This window comes from Delphinapterus leucas, chromosome 2, assembly GCF_059928025.1.
Source record: "Delphinapterus leucas isolate spDelLeu-1000000601 "Yukka" chromosome 2, BTC_Dleu_Yukka2, whole genome shotgun sequence".
NCBI classification, from domain to species: domain Eukaryota; kingdom Metazoa; phylum Chordata; class Mammalia; order Artiodactyla; family Monodontidae; genus Delphinapterus; species Delphinapterus leucas.
This window is the reverse complement of record NC_143130.1, coordinates 172,184,391-172,209,542: the sequence shown is the minus strand read 5'-3', so window position 1 is coordinate 172,209,542 and position 25,152 is coordinate 172,184,391. Positions and strand designations below refer to the sequence as shown.

The 25,152-nt window shown below is 50.9% G+C and overlaps 1 protein-coding gene across 1 annotated transcript in view; it reads left to right on the top strand.

Annotated features, from left to right (window-relative positions):
- The first annotated feature begins 7,120 nt into the window (after positions 1-7,120).
- Positions 7,121-25,152, top strand: part of CLMN (calmin) — a 115,194-nt gene continuing 97,162 nt past the window's right edge. Inside the window, exons 1-2 of the mRNA XM_089906285.1 lie at positions 7,121-7,125; positions 19,977-20,263. Of these exons, the coding sequence (XP_089762411.1) occupies positions 7,121-7,125; positions 19,977-20,263 (292 nt within the window). The remainder of the gene's footprint in view (positions 7,126-19,976; positions 20,264-25,152) is intronic.

The following is a 25,152-nucleotide window of genomic DNA, read 5'->3' as shown; positions in this document are numbered from 1 at the left end:
GGAAGCTTTCCCATCCACACTAGTCAGAATGAATCCCCCTGCCCTGTGTGTCCAAGGCTCATGCCGTGGCCTTTATCACTCCACTGATGGTGGCACTCCCTTTACACAGATGCTAGGCGCTGCGTCAGTGACCTTCACGAATCTTCCCCTGGCGGAGTGAGAAGCCACAGGATGGTTGGAGCAGAAAAGCATCGACATCTGGATGAAGTCTTAACAGGATCCGTCCAGCTGCTGGACTGAGCCTAGTCTGCAGTGGGCGAGCAAGGACAGACACAAGGAGACTAGTCCAGAAGCAACTGTAATAATCTCAGTGCGAGAGGATGGAGGCATGGAAGGTGGGGAGAAATGGCTGGGTGGTGGAATTTTATTTTATTTTATTTTTATTTTTTAGTAAAACTGACAGGGTGTCCTAGGTACAGAGAGAGTACCCAAATACTGAGATCTGGAAGACTGTTGGGGGAGCCAGTTTTGGAGGAAAAACCAGAAAGTCAGTTTGGGACATGTTGAATTTGAGATGTCTGTTAGACATCAAGAAGAGATATCAAGCAGGCAGTTGGATCTATGAGACATAAATGTGGGCGTCGTCAGGGTAGAGTTGATATATTAAAGCCAGGAGCCTGCATAAGATCACTAAGAAGTGAGTGTGACGGATAAAAGACAACCAAGGAACTGATCCCAGGGCTTGACTACGCCAAGCTGAGCCTGGCTCTGTACTAGCAGCTGTGGGAGGGCACGGATTTGAATGAGACCCAATTTCTGTCCTCAATGGGCTCACAGCCTGGTAGGGAAGATGGAGCTTGCATCTCACCCACAGATACAGGGAGCTGTGCCATGTGGAAAGAACTCCGGCCCCGAGCCAAGCAAACCTGGACCGGACCCTCTCTCCCCTCCCCACCCACCGGCCTTGGCTTTTCCCTGTTCTACGATGATCTCAGAGCCTCAGGCTCCTCCTCTATAAACCAGGGATAATTATATGCCCTGTCAGAGAAGATGCGGAGAGATTTAAAGAAAGGAGAGGTGCTTTGCACAAAGAGGTACTCAGCGCCCTGTGCTTTCTATGATTTGCTAGCACGTTTCCCTCCCCCGGACCCTCAGCTCTGGAGCCCCATCTTAGCACATGGCATCAGTTGAGTTTCCAGAGGGCCCGGTCCCCAGGTATGGGCCCCGGGACTCCCCGTGCCCACCACCCAGCCTTCCTCCGTGCCTGCCGCTGCCTCCTGTGGGCTGGGGACGTCTGGAGGCAAGGTCAAGGCCACGCTGCCCCCTGGAGTAATTGAAGATGACACAACAATATTTCGTGTCTCACGGAGACTGGTGGAGATCAAAGGCAGCATGAAGGAGCTGCTGTGACAGGCAGGAATTCCCTGGCAAATGCCACCAATTACCCCAAATTGGCTGCAGTTACAGCTATTACCATTAAGGGCTGCCTGGCTTCCCCCAAACTGCCGTGGAAGCGCATTTCTGACAGCGTGTGTAAGAGCATCCCGGCAGGGCTGGGGGGAGGCCCAAGAGAATCCCAAGGTGTCCACCTACCACACTTCAGGCTTCAGCACGGATTGCTGACCCAGAGACAAGCAAAGGGGAATCTGGAAATGTTCTCTGGACAAATAGGAAGTGGAGGTCCTGGAAAAATATGTGGGGAGAGAAGCTGAGTTCTAGTGCCCAGCAAGGAAAATAACCGTGGGCTCTGGACTCTGTCTCCATTGGCTGCAGCTGTGCCTCGCCAGAGAGGTGGGCATCAGCCCTCTGCTCCGGGGTCCTGACCAGAGGGCACGGCTATAAATATTGTGCCAGAGGAAGGCCTCGCTTCAGGCATGAGAACAAAGCGAAGGGGACCTTGATAGGTTACAGGAGCCTGAACAAAGGTATAGGGCCCTGCTGGTGTCTGGTGCCGCCTCACTGCCTTCTGGTCCTGGCAGTGGCTTTGGGGAGAAGGTCCTGGGGAAGATGGGCAGCCAGAGAGTGGACCCTAGAGCAGCGTGGGGTGTGTATCAGAATTCCAGCAGGTACCAGGGACAAGGGAATGGTACAGGAGCAAATCACTCCTTCAAGGCTGGACATAGTGGAAAGACTGTCATCTTTCTAGACATGAAACATCATGGATCTGATCTCTGCCTCTAACACCTATGAGCTGTGTGACCTTAAGCAAGTTACCTAACCTCTCTGAGCCTCTGATGCCACATGTGAAAAGTGAGCAAAATAATACTGACAACAGAATCATACAAGACGGCACCATAATATGAATCATGAAATTATTATTGCTGCTAATAAAAGGTCCAAGTCTAAGGGCTGCTTGGTGATCTGAGTGGTGTCCTCACCGTCTATAAGACACACATAGACTGTTGTTTCTTGTGCTATCAGTCAGCTGGTCAAAGAGGATCGAATGCATCATCCTGAGAGTAAAAAATGAAATGGCTTTGGCTTAGGTTGCTTTGGGCTGCAAGTAACAAGATGCCTACTTGACAGTGGCTTAAACAATGAAAATTATTATCTCAGTCAGCAGCTGAGGCGGCTGGTTTAACAGCTCAACAAATCAGGAATCCAGCTCCTTTCTATCCTCAGGCTCTGCCATCTCCAGCCTGCTGTCTCAGCCAGTGCCGGCTATGTAGTTTTTGTAGCCCAGTGCAATGGAAATGCAGGGCCCCTTATTTAAAAGCAGGGGAAAAAAGTACTGTAAAGTATACCACAATATAAAATGTTTTCCTTTCTTTCATAGTCTCTTTCTTGACCTGTCTTGGCGTTTTTATTTGCTATTTAATGCTGTGCTTCCCCATGAGGGCACGAGGATGACTGGGGGTCCTGCCCTGCAGCTGGACACACTGACTGCCAGGGTCCTCTCCCCCAACCATAGACTGACATTTGGTGACCAGCTGGGACATGAAGCAGCAGGAGGTGGGGAACAGGCAGCCAAGACTCCCCCTGGGAAGGCAGTGGGAATGGGGAAACCAAGGCTCCAAGCCTCCAGCACATGCACCATTGTCCCATCAGACTTCACTTACAAAACACAAACTCAAAGATAAAATTATTCAGAATTTTAGGACAGCAGCCAGAGCATGAAACCCCAAGCATGGGGCTCTTCAGAGTGACTGCACTGACCACACACCCTCGAAGCCAGCCCTGGCCTGGGCTCTGCCCCTAGCATCTTCACCTGAAGACACCCACAGGTAGGAAGAAAAGGGGCTTTTCCCACAGCCTCTCACTTCTTTAGGGGAAATAAGTATTTCCCTGAGGCCCCCTAGAGGCCAATGAGATGAAAGGGAAACTTCTGTCATCTCATTGGCCAAACCAGCTCATGTGGCCACTCATAGCCACAAAGGAGTCTGGGAAAGGGAGCATCTAGGATTTCCAGCTACTGGAAGAGGAAGTGGGCAGGGAAGAAAAAGGCTGGCAGCAGGTGCTGTGTAGACAATCAACAGTGTAGGCCACAGGCGGGTATGGGAATTGCTCTTCAAAGCCAGCTCCCGTGACCTAGATCTGCTTCTGGCTGGTGGGTCATCAGCTGTAAGGAGTTCAGGTCCACTGGCCAAAGGAAGGGGCACAGGGCACTGAATGGAGGCCAAGCAAACACCACGTGTCGCGTTCCCGAACACAATGCATCGTTCTCACCCCAAACTACGCGACAGATGGTGTGAGTCTCGCTTTCTGCTGACTCGAAAGCTGAGACTCACAGCCTCAAGTAAATTGTCCTGTGTCACCTGGTAAGTGAATTAAGTGTAAGGGTAAGAACAGTGAACAGGAATTTCTCTGATTCCAAAGCCTCTGTCACAGCCCGTGGCTGGTCCAGGACACGCCGAGGGTGAGAAAGTTCAGGTGACTTGCCTGAGGGGTGGGGGCCAGGGCAGGACTCCAAACCAGGAAGGGTGTGAGGGAATGTTCAGAATGCTAGAGCTTAGTCAATATCGCCCCACTGTTAAGTAAAATGAGGAAACCTGTCTCAGGAAGGTCTCCACTTTTGCCTTCAAAAATTTGTGATGAGCTGAGGACTTGAATAGCAAAGTACTTTGCTGACAGGAGCAGTAAAGGTGTTCCATGAAAAGCTGACAAAAGAAGGTGTGGTGACGGGAGTTTTTGGGCTTCCCAAGTCTGCTTCCACTGGATGCCTTCAAAGCTCTGCCCCAGCACATTGGCCTCCACGACAGCTCCATGACAGTGAGGTCACGTGTGTTCCCATTACCACCGTTTGCTGATGCCATCCCCACCCACCACTCACAGAAGGGTCTTCCCAAGGCCAGGCACGTGGCATGGTGGGAAGCGCACTGGCCTGGCCGCCTGGCAACGTGGGTCCTTGTCTTAAATCTGCTACTAATCCACTGAGTGACCCTAAGGACACACTTCCTGTGTCAGCCAGAGTCTGGGGGATGCAAACAACAGAAACCCATCTGGCTACCTTAGGCAAAAAGGGGCAGAACCGAGAGGGTTTCAGAATTAAAAGGAAAGTGAAGGACCAGACTGTGAAGGCAGGATAAGGTTGCCCAGGGTGGGGATGGGGCTCCATGGGACTCCAAGCAGCAGGAACCAACAAGAGTATCTCCTTGGCAGGCTACCTCACCCTCCTCTCTGGGCTGTTTCAGCCTCAGCCATTTTCAGTTTTTGAGATAGAAACTCCAGGGATTGAGAGAGAGAGCCTCTGATGGGCTGAGCTAGACCAGGGCTGGACTTTGGCCAAAGGACCTTGGCCAGATGGACCTTGGCCGGAGGATGTGGGTCCCTTCATTGATAATCCCGCCAGCCAGCACATCATGGGGAAGAGGCAGTTCCTCCCAGAGAAGTCAGGGTACCACTATGAGAAGGAGTGGGAAGCGATATTGGTCAGAAAAAATCAACTCACGTCTACTACACTCCCCCTCTGGAGTCTCAGTTTCCGCATCTGTACAATGGAGACGATGATACCCGTCTAACTGGAAGGTGGTGCTGATTCAGCGTAGCTGTGCATGGGACTTCCCTGGTGGCCCAGTGGTTAAGACCCTGCATTTCCTGCATTTCCAATGCAGGGGTCATGCGTTCGATCCCTGGTTTGGGAACTAGGATCCCACATGCCACACAGCGTGGCTAAAAAATTTTAAATGAATTTAAAATTTAAAAACAAACAGAGTAGCTGTGTGTGCCCTGCACAGGGTAAACAGCCCACAGGGTGTCGCAAGATACTGTGACCTTCCCTCATGCAGACGACAGCTGGATGGCTGTGCATCTGGGACTAGATAAGGGCTAGGTGTTCATGACTGCTTGTTTGAGTCCAGAAGGTATTTCCTTCCAGGAAGAAAGAGGTGAGCCATAGGGATATTCATTCTCACACAACCCTCACGGCCAGCCTATTTTCCAGATGGGACCCAAGTCGCAGAGAACCTAAATGGCTCACTAATGGTGCTCACTGCTGGATGCGACTCAGGTCCGTGTGGCTCCACAGTAGCGACGGCAGTCACAGCTCAGGGGCTGTGCTGCACGTCCCAGGTAAGCAGCCTGACTCACTGGCACCAACGGGGCCACCGCATCCCTCCAGGAGGACCTCGTGTGGAATTCCTCAGTGAGGCTCCCTGGGCCCTACAGACGGTTCTGTTCCTCCTCTGGAAGAGTATTATGTGGATTCACTTGAAGTCGTTTTTGGGGGGTGAGCAAGTTCCCAGATGCTGGCACGCGGCCTCCCCCTCACTCTTCCTGAGAGGGATGAAGCTTTAATTTTTGATTTTCTTAAAAAATAATGGTTCTGGGGCCAGGACGACACATATAGGCAATGTGCAGACAACTCTTGGTTTCCAGATGCCCATCAACCAACCTCAGGAAATGGGCTGCCCTCACAGGTAGGGGCTGCCAGAAACCCTTTTCGGCTGTGCAACATCCCGGTGGACGTTCTTTGTGGACCCTTCTTTGTATTTAGCAGCGTTTAAGAAACGATCCCCGTATCACTGCCGATTAAGAGGGACATCAATTTTAATGGAGAGGTGGTACCAAAGTTTGCCCATATGCCCTATCTGGAAAAGGTCACCCCTTCTCGTGTGTCTGCATTCTTGTCCTTCCCAAATTAGGCACGGGTGTGTGGGGTGGCAGCCTCTATCACTTCATGGGACCTGGGGTCCTCCTGGCAAAGATATTCTGTGGCAATAATATTCCTTCCACTCAGTTGTAAAGGGCTGTGGGCCAGGAGTGGAGCTACAGATTTTTCTGGTCCTGAGGTCTCACCTAGAAAATCTTGGAAACATGATAATCCCTCCCCCAACCACAAATCCCCCTCATATAATGTCCTTTCTCAGGTGTTATTTCATGACTGTGTGCATTTTCAGCAATCAAACAGAGTTGAGAGCATGCGAATTGCAACTTGTAAAATCAAAGACATGTTGAACATTTGAAGGGAGACCCAGTCCTCTTGGACTGCAAAGTCTCTGCCAATCTCTTTACCAAAGATTTGCTGAGGCCGAGGGAAGAGATGGATGAGCTTCTAGCAAGTAAGGAATGGAGAAAGGGAATGGTCATACCATGCCCATCAGTCCTGTTTAAGTTCCACGGAAGGCCTCGTTCATGTTGATCAGGTGCCTTGGTTAGATCGTTGTATTTTATAAAGGCAAAAATAAAGTATTGATAAGAAGAGTCATTCTACATTCACAGTGGAACAGCCATGCTAGTCATGGTGCCAAGACCTGGGGACAGATGCAGAAATAAGAAGAATGCAGGGGATGTGCATGGATTCATTTCTTCATTCATTCATTCATTTCCCCGACGAACTTTAATTGAGGGCCTACCAAATGCCAGGCAGCTTTCTAAGCACTGGGATTCAGCGATGAGCAGGGCAGGCAAGATCCCTGCCCCCAATGAGCTGCACCTCCGGGATTGCAGCACCAAGGGCATGGAGGAGAGAGAAGACAAACAGAAGCAAATAAATCACACCAGCCCATTAAAAGTGCTAACAAAGAAAGACCCAGGGTAGTGAGATAGTAGTGGGTTTCTTATTGCAGGTTAATGCACACGGATGTTACAGGTACAGAGATACATGCGTACGGAGTCCAATTCTCCTGGGGAAATGGGGCAGGAAAAGCTTCCTAAAAATAAGTACAATTTTTGGAACCCCTATTATGTAGCAGAAGCTCTATCAGGTGTTTGATGTGTATTTTCTTTAACCCATACAACGACCATGAGGTGAGCATCATTGTCCTGCTTTGTAGATGAAAAAAACTGAGGTTCAGAGAAGTTGGGTCATTTGTCCAAGGTCACACAGCAAAGTGAGGCCAAGTGAGGGAGGACCTCAGGCCAGTCTGTCCCAAAGGGCATAGGCTGTCCAGTCTCACTCTTTTTGCAGAGGTCATGAGACCTGAGTAGGTGTTTACCTACTGGGCCGTGGCTGCAGAGGTGGGAAGGGCAGCAGAGGGCGAGTCAGATGAGCAGAGATGGTAGGTGTGTAAGTGCCTGGTGTGGTCCAGGAGCCCAGTGTGGCAGGCAGCAAGCATGAGAGATGGAGGCTGAGGCTGGAGGGCCTGGTGAGGGCAGGAACCGGTCTTCAGCGCCAGAGCCACGGAGGGTAGGAAGTCAAGGAGGGAGATTTGTACGTCTTTTCCAAACTCAGCCACCTAAGCCTGCTTTTGCACGGGCCTCCAGCTCCCAGCTGCGGGATGGAGGCTGCCCCATGTCATGGTCCGCAGCACAGCCTCGGCCGGCAGACGGTATAGCCAGGTTCAAATCCCAGCCCCATCCCCTCCTCACTGTGAGGTCTTGCGGAAGGGACTTACTCACGCTCTACCTTAACTTCTTCCTTTGTGACGTGGGGTGTCATAGTGTCACGGTGAGTTGCTGTTTGTTTGGTTTTTATTTTTAATAGAATTTTTTTAAAAGGAGTTTTAGATTCACAGCAAAATTGAGTGGAAAGTACAGAGATTTCCCATATAACCTTTGCCTCCACACATGCACAGCTCCCCCGTTATCTACAGACCCCCTACCAAGTGGCCCATTCATTTCAATCAATGAACCCACACTGACACGTCATCATCATGGAAAGCAGATACTTTATACTAGGATCTACTCTTGATGTTATACATTCCATGGGTTTGGACAAACGTATAATGACATGCATCCGTCATCGTAATGTCATACAGACTAGTTTCACTGTCCTAAAAACCCCCTGCATTCCACCTAGTTATCCCTCCAAGTCCCTAACCCCTGGCAACCCCTGATCTTTTTACCATCCCCATAATTTTGCCTTTTCCAGACTGTCACATAGTTGGAATCCTACATTGTGTAGCCTTTTCAGATAGGTTTGTTTCACCTAGTAATACATACATTTCCCCATGTCTTTTCATGGCGTGATAGCTCATTTCTTTCTTAGTGCTGAATAATATTCCATCGTCTGGATGGACCACAGCTTATCCACTCACCACGGTGAGTTTTCAACAAAGTAACATATAAACAGCATGGAGAGCGGTTCCTGGCACATCATAGGCACAAAGTGAAGAGCACTTACTGTCCTTTGGGGCATCTGTCAAGTGCCCTACAGGGCAGAGTGGCCCTGAGGCATGTCTGACCCTCTTCTGAAAGCTGGACCTCGAGGGAAGGCAGGATCTGAGGTTCCTAGTGATCTCAGAGTTCCTGTCCAGCAAGTGACACGGACCCATTTGGAGCTGTGGCCTGAGCGCGCCTCTGAAGGTATGAGGCCTCTGGGCTCACAGGATCCTTGAACTTGGTTCACGCAGAGAGGAGGGACCCGTGTGGTGTCGGTCAGTAAACGAATTTCTTGCACACCGAGAATCTCACCAGTGAGAGAGCATTTGCAACAGCTCCTCTGCTAATTAGCTAAAACATTTGGTGCCGATTCAACAAACCCTATTTGAGGCTTGCTGTTCCGTGGAGCACGATTCCAGATTATGTTACTTTGATGACCTGCCCCAGGGCGCAGGTTAGGGTTAACCAGCACACCTGTACTCCTCCGGCAGGTTATACCGAAGCTCAGCTCTAAAGATGGCCACAGACCTGCCACAAAGGAATCGATTATGGATTCGATCCCGGCGGCGTCCACCTGCTGCCTCTGCCTCTCTCCTCTGTCCTGTGTCTCAGGAACTGACTCTTTCAACAACCAGTCTCTGCTGTAGAACAAAGTAAATCAGCTATATGTATACATACATCCCCATATCCACTCCCTCTTGCGTCTCCCTCCCACCCCTCTAGGTGGTCACAAAGCACCGAGCTGATCTCCCCGTGCAACGCAGCTGCTTCCCGCTAGCTATCTATTTTACATTTGGTAGTGTATATATGTCCATGCCGCTCTCTCACTTCGTCCCAGCTTACCCTTCCCCCTCCCCGTGTCCTCAAGTCCATTCTCTACGTCTGTGTCTTTATTCCTGTCTTGCCACTAGGTTCATCAGAACCATTTTTTTTTCTTAGATCCCATATATATGCATTAGCGTATGGTATTTTTCTCTTTCTGACTTACTTCACTCTGTATGACAGACTCTAGGTCGACCCACCTCACTACAAATAACTCAATTTCGTTTCTTCTTATGGCTGAGTGATACTCCATTGTATATATGTACCACATCTTCTTTATCCATTCATCTGTCGATGGACACTTAGGTTGCTTCCATACAGCAGAAACTAACAAACACAACATTGTAAAGCAATTATACTCCGCTAAAGATGTTTTCAAAAAAAGGGATGGAAGACTTAATGGCTCAAAGTGTATAAGCTCGGGCTTCCCTGGTGGCGCAGTGGTTGAGAGTCCGCCTGCCGATGCAGGGGACATGGGTTCGTGCCCCGGTCTGGGAAGATCCCACATGCCGCGGAGCAGCTGGGCCTGTGAGCCATGGCCGCTGAGCCTGCGCATCCGGAGCCTGTGCTCCGCAACGGGAGAGGCCACAACAGTGAGAGGCCTGCGTACCACAAAAAAAAAAAAAAAAAGTGTTTAAGCTCAACCTTTAACCATTCATTGGCTAACCAACAAGCTATACTGATCCAGGGAGATCTCTAAGAAACAAGTCTTAAAAATGGAAACAAAAATGTTAATGCATTGTGGCTAATAATGCAGGAAAAGAGAGCCCGAAGAATGATTCGTCCAGGCAAGTCACTAAACAGATAAGCAAGCAGCAACGAATGCCATTCTGGGGGTCGGAATCCAGATTTGCAACATTACCTAAAATATCCAGTAATCAACAAAAGGCGATGAGACGGTGAGCTGTGCACAGAAAGGGGCAAGTGTGGCCAGATATCCAAGAACGTGACAGTCCGGACCCCAGATGTTAGATTATCACAAAAACTTCAAAGCAGCTGTTATAACTATGTTCAGAAAACTAAAGTGAGTTAATGATACTATGTTGTACATTTGAAAGTCGTTAAGAGAATAAAACCAAAGTTCTCAGCACAAGGAAAAAAAATATGTAAGCATGCGTGGTGATGGATGTTAACTAAATTTGGTAGTCATCATTTTGCAATATATACATGTATCAAATCATTACATTGTACACCTAAAATCAATAGTGTTATCTGTTAATTATATCTCAACCAAAAGCAAATATTAAAAAATAAAGTTTAATGAAAAACAAACAAACAAACAAACAAAAACAGCTAGTCTCATCCCCTGGGCTGGTTGCAAGCCTAGCTGGAAGCTGGGTGTGGGGGCAGGGAGGAGGGGCTGGGAAAGCAGTAAGGAAGGGTAGGGCGTGACAGGAAAGCCCTGGCCCGGATGAGGGATTCCCAGCTGCCCTAATTTGCTGTGTGGCCTTGGAAGCCTTTTCCCCTCTCGAGAATCAAGTTCACCTCTTCTCTGAACAAGCCACTGGGCTCCCTCTGACACTTCAACGGAGACAAGGTTGCTCACCGCCCACAGGGCATTGCCCAGGGAGCTGTAGGTCTGCCCCAGTGCCCTTTCATCTCAGGACCCCTCCTTCCTCCTGTTGGCTGCCCTCCATCTGCTATCACCCAGAGGGCAGAACCCAGGTCCTCCAGCTCCAGCATCCATGAGGGCAAACTGCTGGAGCCCCAGTCTCCCAGCTCGGGGCCTCGCCCAGCAATGAACCCAGTCCCATGCAGACAGAGGAAGAAGCCTCTTCCTTCAAGGGCATGCAGTCTCACTGAGGGCATCACAGTTTGGGGAGCCTTGAGCCAAACTGGCCTACACTGAATCCCCACATCACCTCTTCCTGGCAGGTGACCTTGGACGTAGAGCTTCCCTGAGCCCCTTGTTGTCATCCATTTAATGGAAATATCGATACGGTCATCCTAGATTCCTCCTGGGGCTGGTCGGGTGTTGAACTGAGATTGTGAAGAGGCACGTGTTCGTGACAGTGAGGGCAGTGAATGCGAGGGATCACTTGAGCCATGCAGATGTTCAGAAGGGATGGAGTGGAAAGTTGCTCAGATTGGGTGGGGGCCCTTGAGCCGTTGAAGGAACCAAGGGCTAAGAAAGCAGAAGAGAGAAGGTGGGAGGGCAGCTGATGGGCGGAAGAGGATGAACCAAGATGCAGAGGCTGACCTGAGAAGAGTGAGTTGGAGGGATACGTATGGTGCCCAGCCTCCCAGAGATTGTCCAGTCTGTCCTCTACCACAGAAATGCTTCCATTTCCCCAAGACTTCCTCCCTCCCTCCCTTCATCTGTCTTCTGCTCCACCCTTTCCTCCTCCCTCCCTCCCTCTCTTCCTTATTTCCTTCTCTTCTTTTTACTTCCTTTTCCAAATATTTATTAGTATCCATCGTGTCCCAGCCACTGTGCTGGCCACGGTGACCACACACCAGCCCCTGCCTGAACAGAGTTACAGGGAAGTGGGAGAGGAAGGTCATGAACAACTCACTGTAAAAATAGTCAATTACAGGGGGATGAGCCCCACTGAGGGCAAGTTCAGGGAGTGTGAGAGTATATAACAGGGAAGCTGTTCTCTGTGTGGGGTGAGGGCAGGGCAGATTGTTTAGAAGATATGGCCATGACTCCTCCCATCCAGAGGTGGAGTTTATTTCTTCACCTCTTGAATCTGAACTTGGCCATGTGACTTGCTTTCACCAGTGGACATTAGCAAATGTGACACACGCAGAGACTTAAGAAGCTCTTGTGTGTTGAGGCGTGCCCTCTTTTGTGGCCCTTGGAATCCTGAGATCATGATGTGACGAGCCCAAGCGAGCCTGCTGGAGAGGCCACATGGAGGAAGACTGAGATGCTCCCAGCAACAGTGTGACAACTGCCACACACAGGAGGCCACCCTGGGGCAGCCAGCCCAGCCAAGGTGCCAGCTAACTGCAGATTACATGAGTGAGCCCAGGGGAGACCAGCACTAGACTGACCCAAATTGGCAACTACAGAGTCATGGGCTCATTACTGATTGTTGCTTTAAGTCACCACATTTTCAGGTGGTTTGTTACACAGCCAGGACTGACTGATACAATAGGAAAAGGGTTTCCTAATGACAGAAGGTCTGGGCTAGATCTGAACAGGAATTAACCAGAGAAAGACTGAGAGAGGGTAGAGAATTCCGGGTAGAGCAAGAGTGTGTGAAAAAGTGTTTTGGCAGGAGGCAGAGCAGCACTTTTATTTTTGAACACTTTATTGAACATACACCCAGAAAATGCACAAGTTAGTGAATTATCACAGAGTGAATAAACACTTGTATAATCAGACCCACAAAAGAATCATAACATGACGAGCACCCCAGAGAACCCCCATGTCCCTTTCCATCCACCACCTCTCTCCAAAGCTGTCCACTATCCTGACTTCTGTCATAGAAAGAAGTGTTTTTGAACTGATGAATTTTAAACTTCATAGATGGCTTCTGAACTTTTTTTTAAAAAATTGAAGTACGGTTGATTTATAATATCATGTTAGTTTCAGGTATACAGCATAGTGATTCAGATTTTTGCAGATTACGTTCCATTTTAGGTTATTATAAGATATTGGGTATAATTCTCTGTGCTATACAGTAAATCCTTATTGCTTATCTATTTTATGTACAGTAGTTTGTATCTGTTAATCCCATACCCCTAATTTATCCCTCCCCACCTTCCTCTCCCCATTGGTAACCACGAGTTCATTTTCTATGTCTGTGAGTCTGTTTCTGTTTGCATATACATTCATTTGTATTATTTTTTAGATTCCACATATAAGTGATATCATATAGTATTGCCTTTCTCTGTAATTTCACTAAGCATAATGTTCTCTGGGTCCGTCCATGTTACTGCAGATTTTTACTGACGGGCGCTGCAGTTCGCCATCTTCTGCGTCTGGCTTTCTTTGCTCCACATTAGGGTTTTGAGACTAATCCTTGCTGTCTTTTTTTTGTTTGTTTTGTTTTGTTTTGTTTTCCTTCTGCGGTACGTGGGCCTCTCACCGCCGTGGCCTCTCCCGCTGCGGAGCAACAGGCTCCGGACGCGCAGGCCCAGAGGCCATGGCCCACGGGCCCAGCCGCTCCGCGGCATGTGGGATCCTCCCGGACCGGGGCACGAACCCACGTCCCCCGCATCGGCAGGCAGACCCCCAACCACTGCGCCACCAGGGAAGCCCCATCCTTGCTGTCTTTTCATTCTTGTTGGTGAATTCCGTCATTTGTCCATCCTCCTTCTGATGAGCATTTGGGTTGTTTTGCTTATTAAGAATAACCCTGCTGTGGGGCTTCCCTGGTGGCGCAGTGGTTGAGAGTCCACCTGTCGATACAGGGGACGCGGGTTCGTGCCCCGGTCCGGGAAGATCCCACATGCCGCGGAGCGGCTGGGCCCGTGAGCCATGGCCGCTGAGCCTGCGCGTCCGGAGCCTGTGCTCCGCAACGGGAGAGGCCACAACGGTGAGAGGCCCGCGTACCTCGGGTGTTCCAGAACCCCGCTTCCACCATATTCTCTTGGGCAAGCAAGTCCATCCTAGGCTTCAGGACTTATATTACTGGTTTAAATAAAGGCTTTTGCCCTTACTCCCTAAGAATCGACCTGTTAAAATCCATTTCGACAGCATAAAACGTACATAGTTTTCCAGCAGAATCGCACTGAGGGTTCTTTACAGCGAAATGCTGCCATTTGAGATGCTCAGGGGTCAGAAGTAGAAATGCCTCCCAGCATATCACACAAACACAAGAAACCTCCCTACAGAGGGCAATGGACACAGTTTTTCTGTGTCTGACCTAGTAGGAAAAACTTGCCCCCCCCCCCCACCGTGGTCTTGTTTACCTAAGGCTGAACTCATTCTCCAGTGAATCTCCAATGGGAATTGCTCTGCTTAGTAACCTGGGCCAGTTCAAAAGAGTCTACAGCTGCAGCCATGGAGAAGAAAAATCAGACTTGGTTTCTGCACTACATCTGGGGTCAAGTCCTTTCTCTGCTAACCTATGACCTGTGTGACTTTGGGGACATTACTGAATTTTTTTTGTCCTTTGTTTCCTCATCAATAAAACCAGGATGATAATCGTACCTCCTTCAAAGCGTTGTTGAGAGGACTAAATGAGATAATGCAAGGCACTTTGTACAATCCTTGGCCAAGAGTGAATTTGCGGTGAAGGTTAGCTGCACAGCAGACAAGAGACGCACAATAAATTTGTTGAAACTGATTTGCCTGTGCAGGGACTGTGGGCTCCAGAGGAGCTGGTCCAGGGATTTTTATTTGCACTAAGTTTTGGCTTTTAAACCACCCTTCCTGGAATTATCATCAACGAAGTTTTCTTTTGTTTCCAAAATGTTAAATTCTATATATTTCCCCAAGGTTGTTGCAAGCACCTTATATAGGGTGTTTGTTCTCCCTCACAGCATCCTGTCTCTCCCGACATCTTCACATGGCCAACATCTCACACTTGGTGGGGAAAAAAGTTTTTATCATTTGCTTTACTGGAAAATGTACACTCCTTAAATAGTGTTCTAATGCCTGCAAAAAAAAAAAAAAATTAGCAGAGCTGTCTCCAGGGAAGCATCCTTTGACTATTCAAACCTGGAAGAAATGAAGGGTTTTATTTGTGGAAATTGGGACATCCGGTGCTGTATACTTAGGGAAGCAAGATTTTTTTTTTAAACCATCCATCAACACCTCCACACACCAAAAAGTAATAAAATCCCAGAGAATACATTAATAGTTTACATTATGGGTAATCTCCCAAATTCAGGGGCAGTGTTTCTTCCGAGTGCAGTTCATTTTATGCCATAGAAATTATCTGAATCTTACTGAAGCATCTTTTCTCTATCTTTGATCTCACAGCAATTTTGCCAGGTAGCAACTCTGGGCCCCATTTTACAGATAAAACCCCTAAAGGCCCAGAGAGGTTAAAAACTTGCCCAAGGTCCCACAGCATGAGCCTCTACTGTCTGCCCACTGTCCACTACACCACACGTCCTCCCTCCTTTTGCTTGGACCCGAATTCCTTCTGTTTCTCAGCATCTCTCTCTGCTACCAGCCTTGGCATCATTTCCCGCAGTATTCCTGGAAGTGGGTAGCAATCAATGGGGAAATTTTAGCAGGAAAAAACGAGCAGACGGACAGACACTTGGCATTCCTAAGGCATAGAAGAGACCCTGACTCTTGAGGAGCCCAGGGCTCAAAGAGTTTTTAGAGTTACGGTTTGGTGAAGTTAAATACAATTTATTTATTCATATACGTGACTAAGTTTTATTGAGCACCTACTATGTGCCCAGCATGGTACTGGGCTCTGGTAAGACAGTGACGAATTAGGCAGCCCTGTTTGCACAGCATTCTTGAGAAATTTGCAGTAAAGTGGGCTTAAGAGACATGCACAAGTACAAGAACAGGTGCCACAAAATCCTTTAGCCAGCCACCAGGTACTGTCAATTCCACTCTCTGAATAACCTGAGAATCCATCCCCGCAGCAGCTGCTCTGGTGTGGACTACCACCGTCTGGCACCTGTGCCACTGAGGCCAACAGGGTCTCCCGAGCTCTGATCCCTTCCCACACTGCAACTCAAGGGACAATATGACCCATTTTCATCCTGCAAAGGCTCCTCTCTGCCCTTACAACAAAGTCCAAACTCCTGTGCTGGGACGTCTCCTCACAGGCAGATTCTCAGTCTTGTCCTCTGTTGGGTCCTCATGCAGGGCCAGGCCACAGGTGGGCATTCAACCAATGTTTGTTACATGAATAAGTGAGGTGGGGGAGGGGGGGAGGATGGTCTTTACCTTACAATGCAGCCTCATGACATCATAATGCAGATACCCTGCCCAGAAGATGATATTGGTCTATTTGAAGGACGATTATTGGTTTATCTAGCTAGGAGTCATCACAACCTCTTAACTGGACTTAATATGAAACTCCTAACAGTTTCCCTATGCTGACAAGTGCTATGGCTTTAATGGAGCTATGATTTTTACAATGTTATATAAACATGACAAGGCATAGGTATTTGGGATTGATGTGAGTGGGCAGTGAGGGCTACATGACAAAGTCTGGTTTTGCCTTACTCTGTGATTTTGGACAGCTTACTAAGCAGTTTTAAGCCTCATCTAAAAATGATCCCTGCCTAGCTGCCCTAACGAGGTCACTGTGAAGACCAGATTCGCTCTGGTTGAGAAAGGACTGTCCAAACCCTAAAGGGCTGTGCACACAAACGGGGCCATGACAGTGACCAAAGAAAACAGCTTCCCACTATAGGATGTCCCCATCACACTCCTCCCCTGGAAGTGGTTGGGAGGGTCCACCAGGGTTATCTTTGTTGTTTGTCTTCTTCCCCAGTGGGGTTGTGGGTGTGGTGAGGTAAAACATCTGTCCAGATGATCTGCGTGAATTCTCCACTAGCAGAGACAGGAAGATCACTGCGCCAGATGTTGCAAAGTCCTTACGTGGGCAGGGATGTTGGTTTGATGATCTCTGAGGTTCAGACAAGGGATTGTCTGCAGTTCTTTTCCTTTCCCTTGGCAGGAGTCAGTTTTAAACAATGATAAGGATTCTACCAGAATTGGGCAATTTCTAGAAAATCTGTTTCTGGAAACTCCCGGGAAGCCAATCCTTCAGGCAGAGTACTTTTCCTTCTCCAAAATAAAAGTGCAAAAGAAGAATATTACTGTTAATTCATGCAAGAGGGCAAATAACCGAATCCCCCTTGGAAGTCACATGACCCTCTCTCCCAGCCAGAACTCCAGACCTGGGAGGCTGCACAGGCCTGAGGAAGGAAGGGACATTTCACAGTGTGGTACTTGCCTGGTGCCGAGCAGCATGGGCTTTGCCCATTACTAATATGCAAACATTTTTTGATCGCCTCCCCAGAAGTTTGCTTGGGCCCAGGACATGGGGGAGGTCAACTGTTCGTCATTTGGTCCCGGCTTTCTGAGTTCAGGCCAATAATTAGTCATTTATTCATCCATACACTCAATATTGAGACCTGTCTCTGTGCCAGGCACTGTGCTAAGGGCTCAACTAGAGAAACTAATGAGACACAGCTCTTGGTCTCAAGTAGTTCACAGTTAATGGGGGGGGTAACCATCAAGTAAACATAATTATACAGCAGTAATCCAGGTAAAGGTGAAGGGCAGGGGACAGGGAAGGGAAAGGGCATTTCAGAGGGAGCAGAATGAGTAAAAGCCTGGAGGTGACCGCGTGTGGCCATGACCTGCAGTACTTGATCAAAAAGTGTAAAACCAGGATTGATGGACAAGGAGGTGGCACAGGGACCAGTCGGGGAAGACCAGAGTCCAAAGACACTGAAGGGTAGAGGGGTGATATTGACACATTGGTTCAATGACTATCCAAGTACCTTGTAGAGGCCAGCCTCATGCTCAGGGCTGACTCAGGCTCCCATCCTACTTTAAAAACCACCTAAAATTCTTTCCATTTTGATGCAAAGAAAGAAGTTCTTTGGGCTGGTGATCCAACATCCGGTACACAGTTGGTGCTCCATCAATGGTGACCGTGGCCCCTCCCTGCCAGGGAGTTGTTGCCACCTATGCAGTGTTCCCCAAAGATGCAGCATTTCATTCACAGGAACAGACATCGTTGTATCATGAAAAAGGGCCCATCCCTGCAGCTGACATCCACACCGCTTGTTTAAAGCCTTCTATCCCCTGAGATCTTAATGTCAAGGAAGGCTGATTCTCATGGCTACTTTACTTGGAAAAGAAAATGACTTTCCGCCCAACTTCAGCCCATAACAATTATGCAAAATAAATTGAAGTGTAAAAACAGGAGATGGCTAGCCGATGGGGCAAAATTAGGTAAGGTATGGCTTCTAGCGCCCTACTCTACAGACACAGAAGCAGACCCTGCCCCCTGGAGTGTGAAATGACCCTGCACTTTTAAATCCAATCAGGGAGAAGGCAGCACCAACCTCGGCCTGGGGGCATGTGTTTGGACACCCGTGGGTCCCCGTTGGCATCACAGGGCCTCCACTGTGCTCCCAGACCCGCAGATGAGGTGAGCTGGGGCAGGCTGGGAACTCCTGGAAAGGGCCTCCAGAGGTTAAAAGAGAACTTACTGGTTTTCTGTCTGATTGTAAAAATATGTGCTCATGGTGGGAAACTTGGCAAATGGAGAACAAGGAGAAAGAAAAAAGCAAGCTAGAGCTCCGCACCCTGACAGTAGATTCCCATTCGCCCTCTGGATAAACACCCCCCACGGGACAGGCAGTGCACGTGGGCAGCCACGTCCCTGGCTGTGCCATGGCGATGTCTCCACTGACCCCCTGCCCAAACTGCTGTCGCAGTGGTGGTTCCCTTCATCCTTCAGGCTCAGCTCCAAGGTTCCCATCCCAATTACTTATCCCAAGAGGATTTTTTTCTTGAACTCACTTCTGTTTGCAGTTGTCTGGTTTCTTTGTTTGTTGGCAGTCCACTGTTCCCAGGAATTTGCCTGAGGTAAGGCTTCTTCAATTTAGGGCTGTGCCTCAAAGGCACAGGGTCTGTCTATCAGCAGGGGCTCCCTAGTTATTTGTTAATTAGGAAGTAGGCCGTCTGGGTTTCTAGTATTTCAGTACCATGAATATGGCAGTGATGAACACGGCCCATATATATAAATGCTGACGAGCCCTGCCCGTTTTTTCTCTCTTGGAATGTCTCATATATAAACCATTCTCCTCTCCTCTCTCTTTCTGTGTGTGTGTGTTGGTATTTGTTTTCTGGAAAGGGTCAGAGTACTGAGCTGGGGGCTGGGTCCTCAAGTCCCTAGCTCATTCTTCAGCCTTCGGCAAATTCCAGGACTCCAAAGCCTCCTTTTTTCTGTGTTTTAAAAACCAGTAAAGAACTCTGCCTAAGGTATGAGTTGTGAGCACCAAATAAGATAAGATCCTGGAACTCTCAAGACTCAAAAGAAACAGTGAAGAAACACACACACACACACACACACACACACACACACACACAAATACACCCCACCAGCAAGGCCCATACTCATTTTTCACTTTCAGTAAAGCCCCAGAGAGGGTCACTTGGAGATTCAGGGGCCCTGGATTCCATGGGGTACCCTCCCGGGGTGTCGGCTGCTTCTCCCTCCTCCTCAGAATCTGGGGTCATCTCTGGACTGGATCCCCGGGGAAAAGGTTCCCAATACCCAGACCCAGGAAGGAAGTCTTTCTCTCCACGAGTCCCCAATCTGGAGACAAACGAGCGAATCCCCCAACATCATCTCCACACTCGCTGGCCTCCTACCCAGTCCCTCCCGATGCCGGTAGGTGTCCTTGGGGCGGATGGGCACGGCTTGGGGGACCCCCCCCTCCGCAGGGGGCTGCCTCCCCCAATTTTGCCGGGGCAGAGGACCTGGGGTAGAAGAGTGTGGGTGTCAGGTTCCTATCTGGGACCGGGCTGGGGTGGGGGGAGGCGCTGGGAGTAAGGGTGAGAGGGGGCGGGCCCCATGGGTACCGGGACCCGCGGGCTCATCCCAGGTTGCGTCACCCGGCCCACCGCCCACTGAGACATCACAATCGGAGGGCCGGGACCCCGCGCCTCATTACCAACCCGACTGCAACCAAACAACCCAAGCAACAAACACCCCGGAAAAAAAAAAAAAGAAACCAGCCGGAGTCCAGCCTCCCTCCCCGCCCCTCCCCCTCGCCCCCCGGGGCCCCCGCCCCCGGATGCGAGAGTGAGCGCGAGCCAGGCGCCCCGCTCCCGTCAGCTGCCCGCCGCCAGCCCGCGGCGGGGGCGGCTCGACCGCGCGCCCGCCCCGCCCGCGCCCCGCCCGCGCCCGCGCTCCTCCGGCTCCGCGGCGCCCTCGCCGGGTGCGTGCCGCTTGCACGCTTGCACGCCCGCCCGCCCGCCCGGCTCTCCGCGCCCGCCGCCCGCGCCCGGTCCCGGCGCCCCGGCCCTGCTGCCCGCGCTTCATGGCTGCGCACGAATGGGACTGGTTCCAGCGCGAGGAGCTCATCGGACAGATCAGCGACATCCGAGTCCAGAACCTGCAAGGTAACGCGCCCAGCCTCCCCGGAGAGGGGCGCGGAGCGGGGGAGCCCGGGAGCCCCGGGAGCGGCTCCCCCCACCCCCACCGAGGAAGCTCCGACCCGCGCCGCCCCCGGCCCCGTCCTGACCCGGTCCTGTCACTTACGGAGGGGAAGAGGGTCGAGACACCCTCCCCCAAACCCCGGCATTGCCTCCCCGGCCAAATGAACAGTGGCCTCCGGGGGTGTGGGGAGGCACACGTGTGTGTGTGTGTGTGTGTGTGTGTGTCGGGGGGGGAGCATCCCATTTGCTTGAGGGGGGCGGGGGCGTCACGATTCCTCCTCCAGCCGCAGCTGCGAGTTTGGAGAAGTTTGTACTTGGGCCCTTGGGGGCGGCGGCCCAGGTCAGGGAGGGGAGGAGAAAGTGAGATGGCGTGTGTGCGTGCGTGTGTGTGTGTGTGTGCGCACGCGGCCCAGGTCAGGGAGGGGAGGAGAAAGTGAGATTGCGTGTGTGCGTGCGCGCGTGTGTGTGTGTGTGTGTGTGTCTGAGTTCGCACAGTTCCTAAGTACCTCCGGGGCTAGGGGAACTGAATGGGGCGCGGCGGCTCGGGGTGGACGGGGGAGAACGAGGTCAGAGGCGCGGGTCGGTGGGGTCTGGCGGCTTCTTTGTTCGGGGAGCTGCCCCTCCCCTGGCCCGGGGGTCACCTGGGCGGGGGTGGGAGGGTGGGGTAAGGGCGAGAGGCCGGCCGGCGCGAGACGCTGGGACCTGCGTCTGCCTTGGGACGAGGTGAAAGAGACGCTTGGGAGCCGGCAGGTCTGACAAGGGCTGGTGCGGGGCGGGGGGGGGGGGGGTTCTCCCACCACAGACGACATGAATTTATCTTCCAGAGGAGTTTGTTCATTGTGGAAACTTAGCACAAACATATTTAAAGGAAAAAATTCACCAACAATCACCCCATGACCCATGCACGCCTCCCCCCACACACACATGAAGAAAGCCGCTTTTCATGGAGGTGTACTTCCAGCCTCTTTCTTTTCATATGTGGACTTTGCAGAACTGGACAGAGTTCCACCTTTCGCCTCTCTTCACCCACATAGACCTGGACAGGGAAGTTTAGCAGCTTCCTCTTCGGGCTTGGGTTTCTAGAGATTGCAAGGTCAGGGGGCAGCTCAGAGAGAACTGGGAGGCCTGGACAGAGAGTGGGTGGGGCCGTGGGCCCCAAGCAGGTGCCCTGCCTTTACTGCTGGAGGGCAGAGAGCCCCAGCGGTCAGGGTGCAGTCTTGGGGGGTGACTAGGCAGTCAAGTTTAAACATTACACCTGATAAAATGTGTCCCGGGAGCCCACATGGCCTGCTCCACCCCTAGGTTGGGCAAGGACAGTGCAGGCAGAGGTGACCTGCAGTGGGGAGGAGGGGAGCCTAGTGCACTGGACACTGGAAACTTGAGTTTGCTCTGTGCTCCCTTGATTTTTTCTGCAGTGATTTGTGTAAAGTAAGGAGGATTGAGTTGGAGATGCTGAAAATGATCTTTTTCGCTAAGCCTCACGTCTGGGTCCTGTTGCCTGAGAACTGACATCCTATTTTGGGGGTGGGTGTTAGTATCTTTTGCTGAGGTGGCATCTGGTTTGGGCCGTCAGGTTGTGTGTGTGTGTGTGTGCCTTAGGCAATCAGTGGGTGTTTATTAAGCACATACGAACCAATTCTTGGTGCAACAACTTCCTGCACTCCTCAACTCTCGGTAAAAAGGAGATCGACTTTTGTGAAGGGATGTTCAACAATATGAGCAACTAGTTACACCTGGAGCAGTGAGAGAAGGCTTCACTCAATGGGGACAATTTGAAATGGGTCTTGAGGGTTGGGTAGGAGTTCACTGAGTGGGCTCCTCTCTCTCAGCTCCCAGTGAACTGTCCTCACTTTTAGGCAATTGCCAATTGCAATTTGAGCATCAATGGGCTTTGCCATTTAAAAAAATAAACTTCTAACTTTATGTGTATTAATGATTATATACATGTATATAAAATATGCATTAATCTCAAGTACAAGCCCAACACATTTTTATGTATGGATACACCTGTGTAATAACTGCCTAGATCAAGATGTAGAAGTTTTCTAGCACCCTGGATGGATGCTTTGTCTCCCTTCCCACTCACCCCCTCCAACAAAGCAGCTACTATTTTTATCTTTATTGCTGTAGTTTTGCCCCTAGAACTTCTTATAAAATCGAATAGCACAGTATATATACTCTTTTGAAATGGCCTTTTTTTGCTCCACATTATGTTGGTGCGTTTCATCCACTTTCTTGCTTGTATCAGTAGTTCCTTTTTTTTTTTTTTTTTTTGCGGTACGCGGGCCTCTCACCGCTGTGGCCTCTCCCGTTGCGGAGCACAGGCTCCGGACGCGCAGGCTCAGCGGCCATGGCTCACGGGCCTAGCCGCTCCGCAGCACGTGGGATCCTCCTGGACCGGGACACGAACCCACGTCCCCTGCATCGGCAGGCGGACTCTCAACCGCTGCACCACCAGGGAAGCCCAGTAGTTCCTTTTTTAAGAGAGTTTTTATAAAACTACTGAGGCAGTTTTACATATTGTAAAATTCAACCTGCTTTAAGTTTATAATTCAATGATTTTTAGTAATTCTGCAGAGTTGTGCAAACATCCCAACAATGCAGTTGGGGAGCACTTTCATTACCTGCTAACGGCCCCTAGTGCCCAGCATCTGTGTCAGTATCGCTCCCAGCCCTAGATCCAGGCTGTCCATAGTTCCTTGTTTTCGCCGAGGACTCTTCCATCATATGGATGTACCACAGTTTGTTGATGTGTTCTTCGGTGAGGGGCGTTTGGGTTGTTTGCAGCTGGGGGCTGTCCTCAGTGGATGGAGCTGTCAGTCCTGGTGGGCGCTGTGGAGTTGCTGCCCAGCGTCGCTGAGGAGAGGCTAGGAGAGGCAGTGGGCCAGGAATCTGTCTTGTCTCTCTCCATCTTTCCCTTGGCATCCTCGTCTCTTAAGGATGCTAAACAACCATTTTCTCTCCTTGTCTCTGTGGTGCTCAGGAAGTCCAGCCAAAGGGCTGGGTCCAGAAAGCGGTCCTCGCCATGCTTAGAACGTCTGCCCAAACCAGCTGGTGGGTGTTGGCCGGCCCTGGACGTGTCTGGGTGACACGTGGGCCATGGGCGGAGGCCTTGTTCATCTGAACTCGGCATGGGTGGTAGTCAGGAGTCCAGGCAGAAGGGTTGTTTTTCAAACTCTGTGCTTCTTTCGCGAGCACAGGTAGAAGCAGTTGTCGTGGTGATGGGACGCTGGGTACAGGGGAATTTCACAAATCTGCCATCATAGGGACTGAGGCGGATCCCCAGCCTCCATCAAGCTTTTGTCTATGGCCCTGTGGAATTGTGGAATCCATGCAAATATGACTGTGATGTCACCAGACCATCCCCCAGGTCGGGGGGAGCAGGGCAGAAAGCGTGGCCTCTCCCAGGAGGGCTGTGACAACTCACTGTACCTGACACATGGACACGTGAAGTCCTCTTGATGTGCTCACTTCGATGGCTCATAAAAGTGTCTGTAAATGAAGGACTCCCTGGCAGGGAGCATGGATGTCCATCTGGGCGAAGCTGCCTGTGCCACCCTCACAGGGTCCTTCGCAAGGAAATGGGGGCGGCCCAGCTGTTGACCTTTTCAGAAGGGAGAACATGGAATTGCAGGATGTGGGCAGCCGCCACCTGGTGGCCCCCGCTTCCTTGGAGCCTCGTGGGGTAGAGCTGAGGTTGGAGGTGGCACTTCAGGTCTGTGCATTAGTCCTCAGCCGGGCTGTGGGCAGCAGGCGCTCCGGTGCCTTTCCGATGACAAGGCTGCCTGGCTGCCCCCTCTCCGTCTTTGGCTTGGCCTGAGGGTCCAGCTGAATGCTCCACCAGTTCTGGGATCCCCTGACTCTTGGTCCAAGGCAGGTGTCAGGCCAGTGTTCGGAAGATGCTCCCGTTTCTGTAGGGAGCCTCCACCCTGCCCCCCCCCCCCCCACAAGATTCATAGTCCTTTTCTGCTGAGTTTAGCAAACACGTGCCAAGCATCTAGCATCGTGCAGACACCAGGGAATGCAGAGCTGGTTCTTGTCCGTGCCTTGAAGGAGCATGAAGCCATCACGGCACCCGGCCAGACCGGGGCTTGGAATTTTCTGCTCCTGGCAGCACAGATGTCCGTTCAGTTCGTGACCGTCTCCTGTTGCTCTGGTGCCTGTTGGGTCTGACGCTGTGAACTTTGACCTCATTGTTCCGGAGCGACTTGGCCAGAGTTGGAGGTGGACGGAGTTAGATTAGGCTGGGCAGACATAAGGCTTTCCCACTGCATCTCTGGGGCAGTCAGCTAGGTAGGGGTGTCCAGCGCTGCCAGCTGAGCCCCGCCGGCTGGAGCTCCCTGAGCGGCAACCCTCCCCCTCTGCCTCAGTGTCTCCCTCAGTCGGAATTTCTTGGGAAGCAGTACCACCCAGGGTTAGCAAACAGAAACTGTGACTCAGGGCACTTGGAAATGACTGCCAAACAGGGGTAGTAACATTCCAGCAGCCTGTGTGCCAGACACGGCGCAAACTGCTGTGTTTTAATGCTTCTGCAAGCCTTTAAGGCTGTTTCAGAAGTGGAGAGGTAGAATGACTTGCCCAGGGTCATGGGCTTGGAAGTGGAGCTGGGCTTCGAACCTGGGTCACACTAAGGCACACTTCCCATCGCACTGGCTCTGTAAATCTTGGGCAAAGGCTGCACGGGTGAAGGAGCTGGTAGCCTCAGGGCTGGGAGCTGGGAGGGCCTCTCACAGTGGGGGCATTGGAACCAGACCTTGAGGGCAGAGCAGAAACTTAACTGCGTGAGCTCTGTGCTGCACAACCCGGTAGGCAGGAAAGTGGCTGGGATCTCCTGAAGGGAGGCTCAGGGCCAG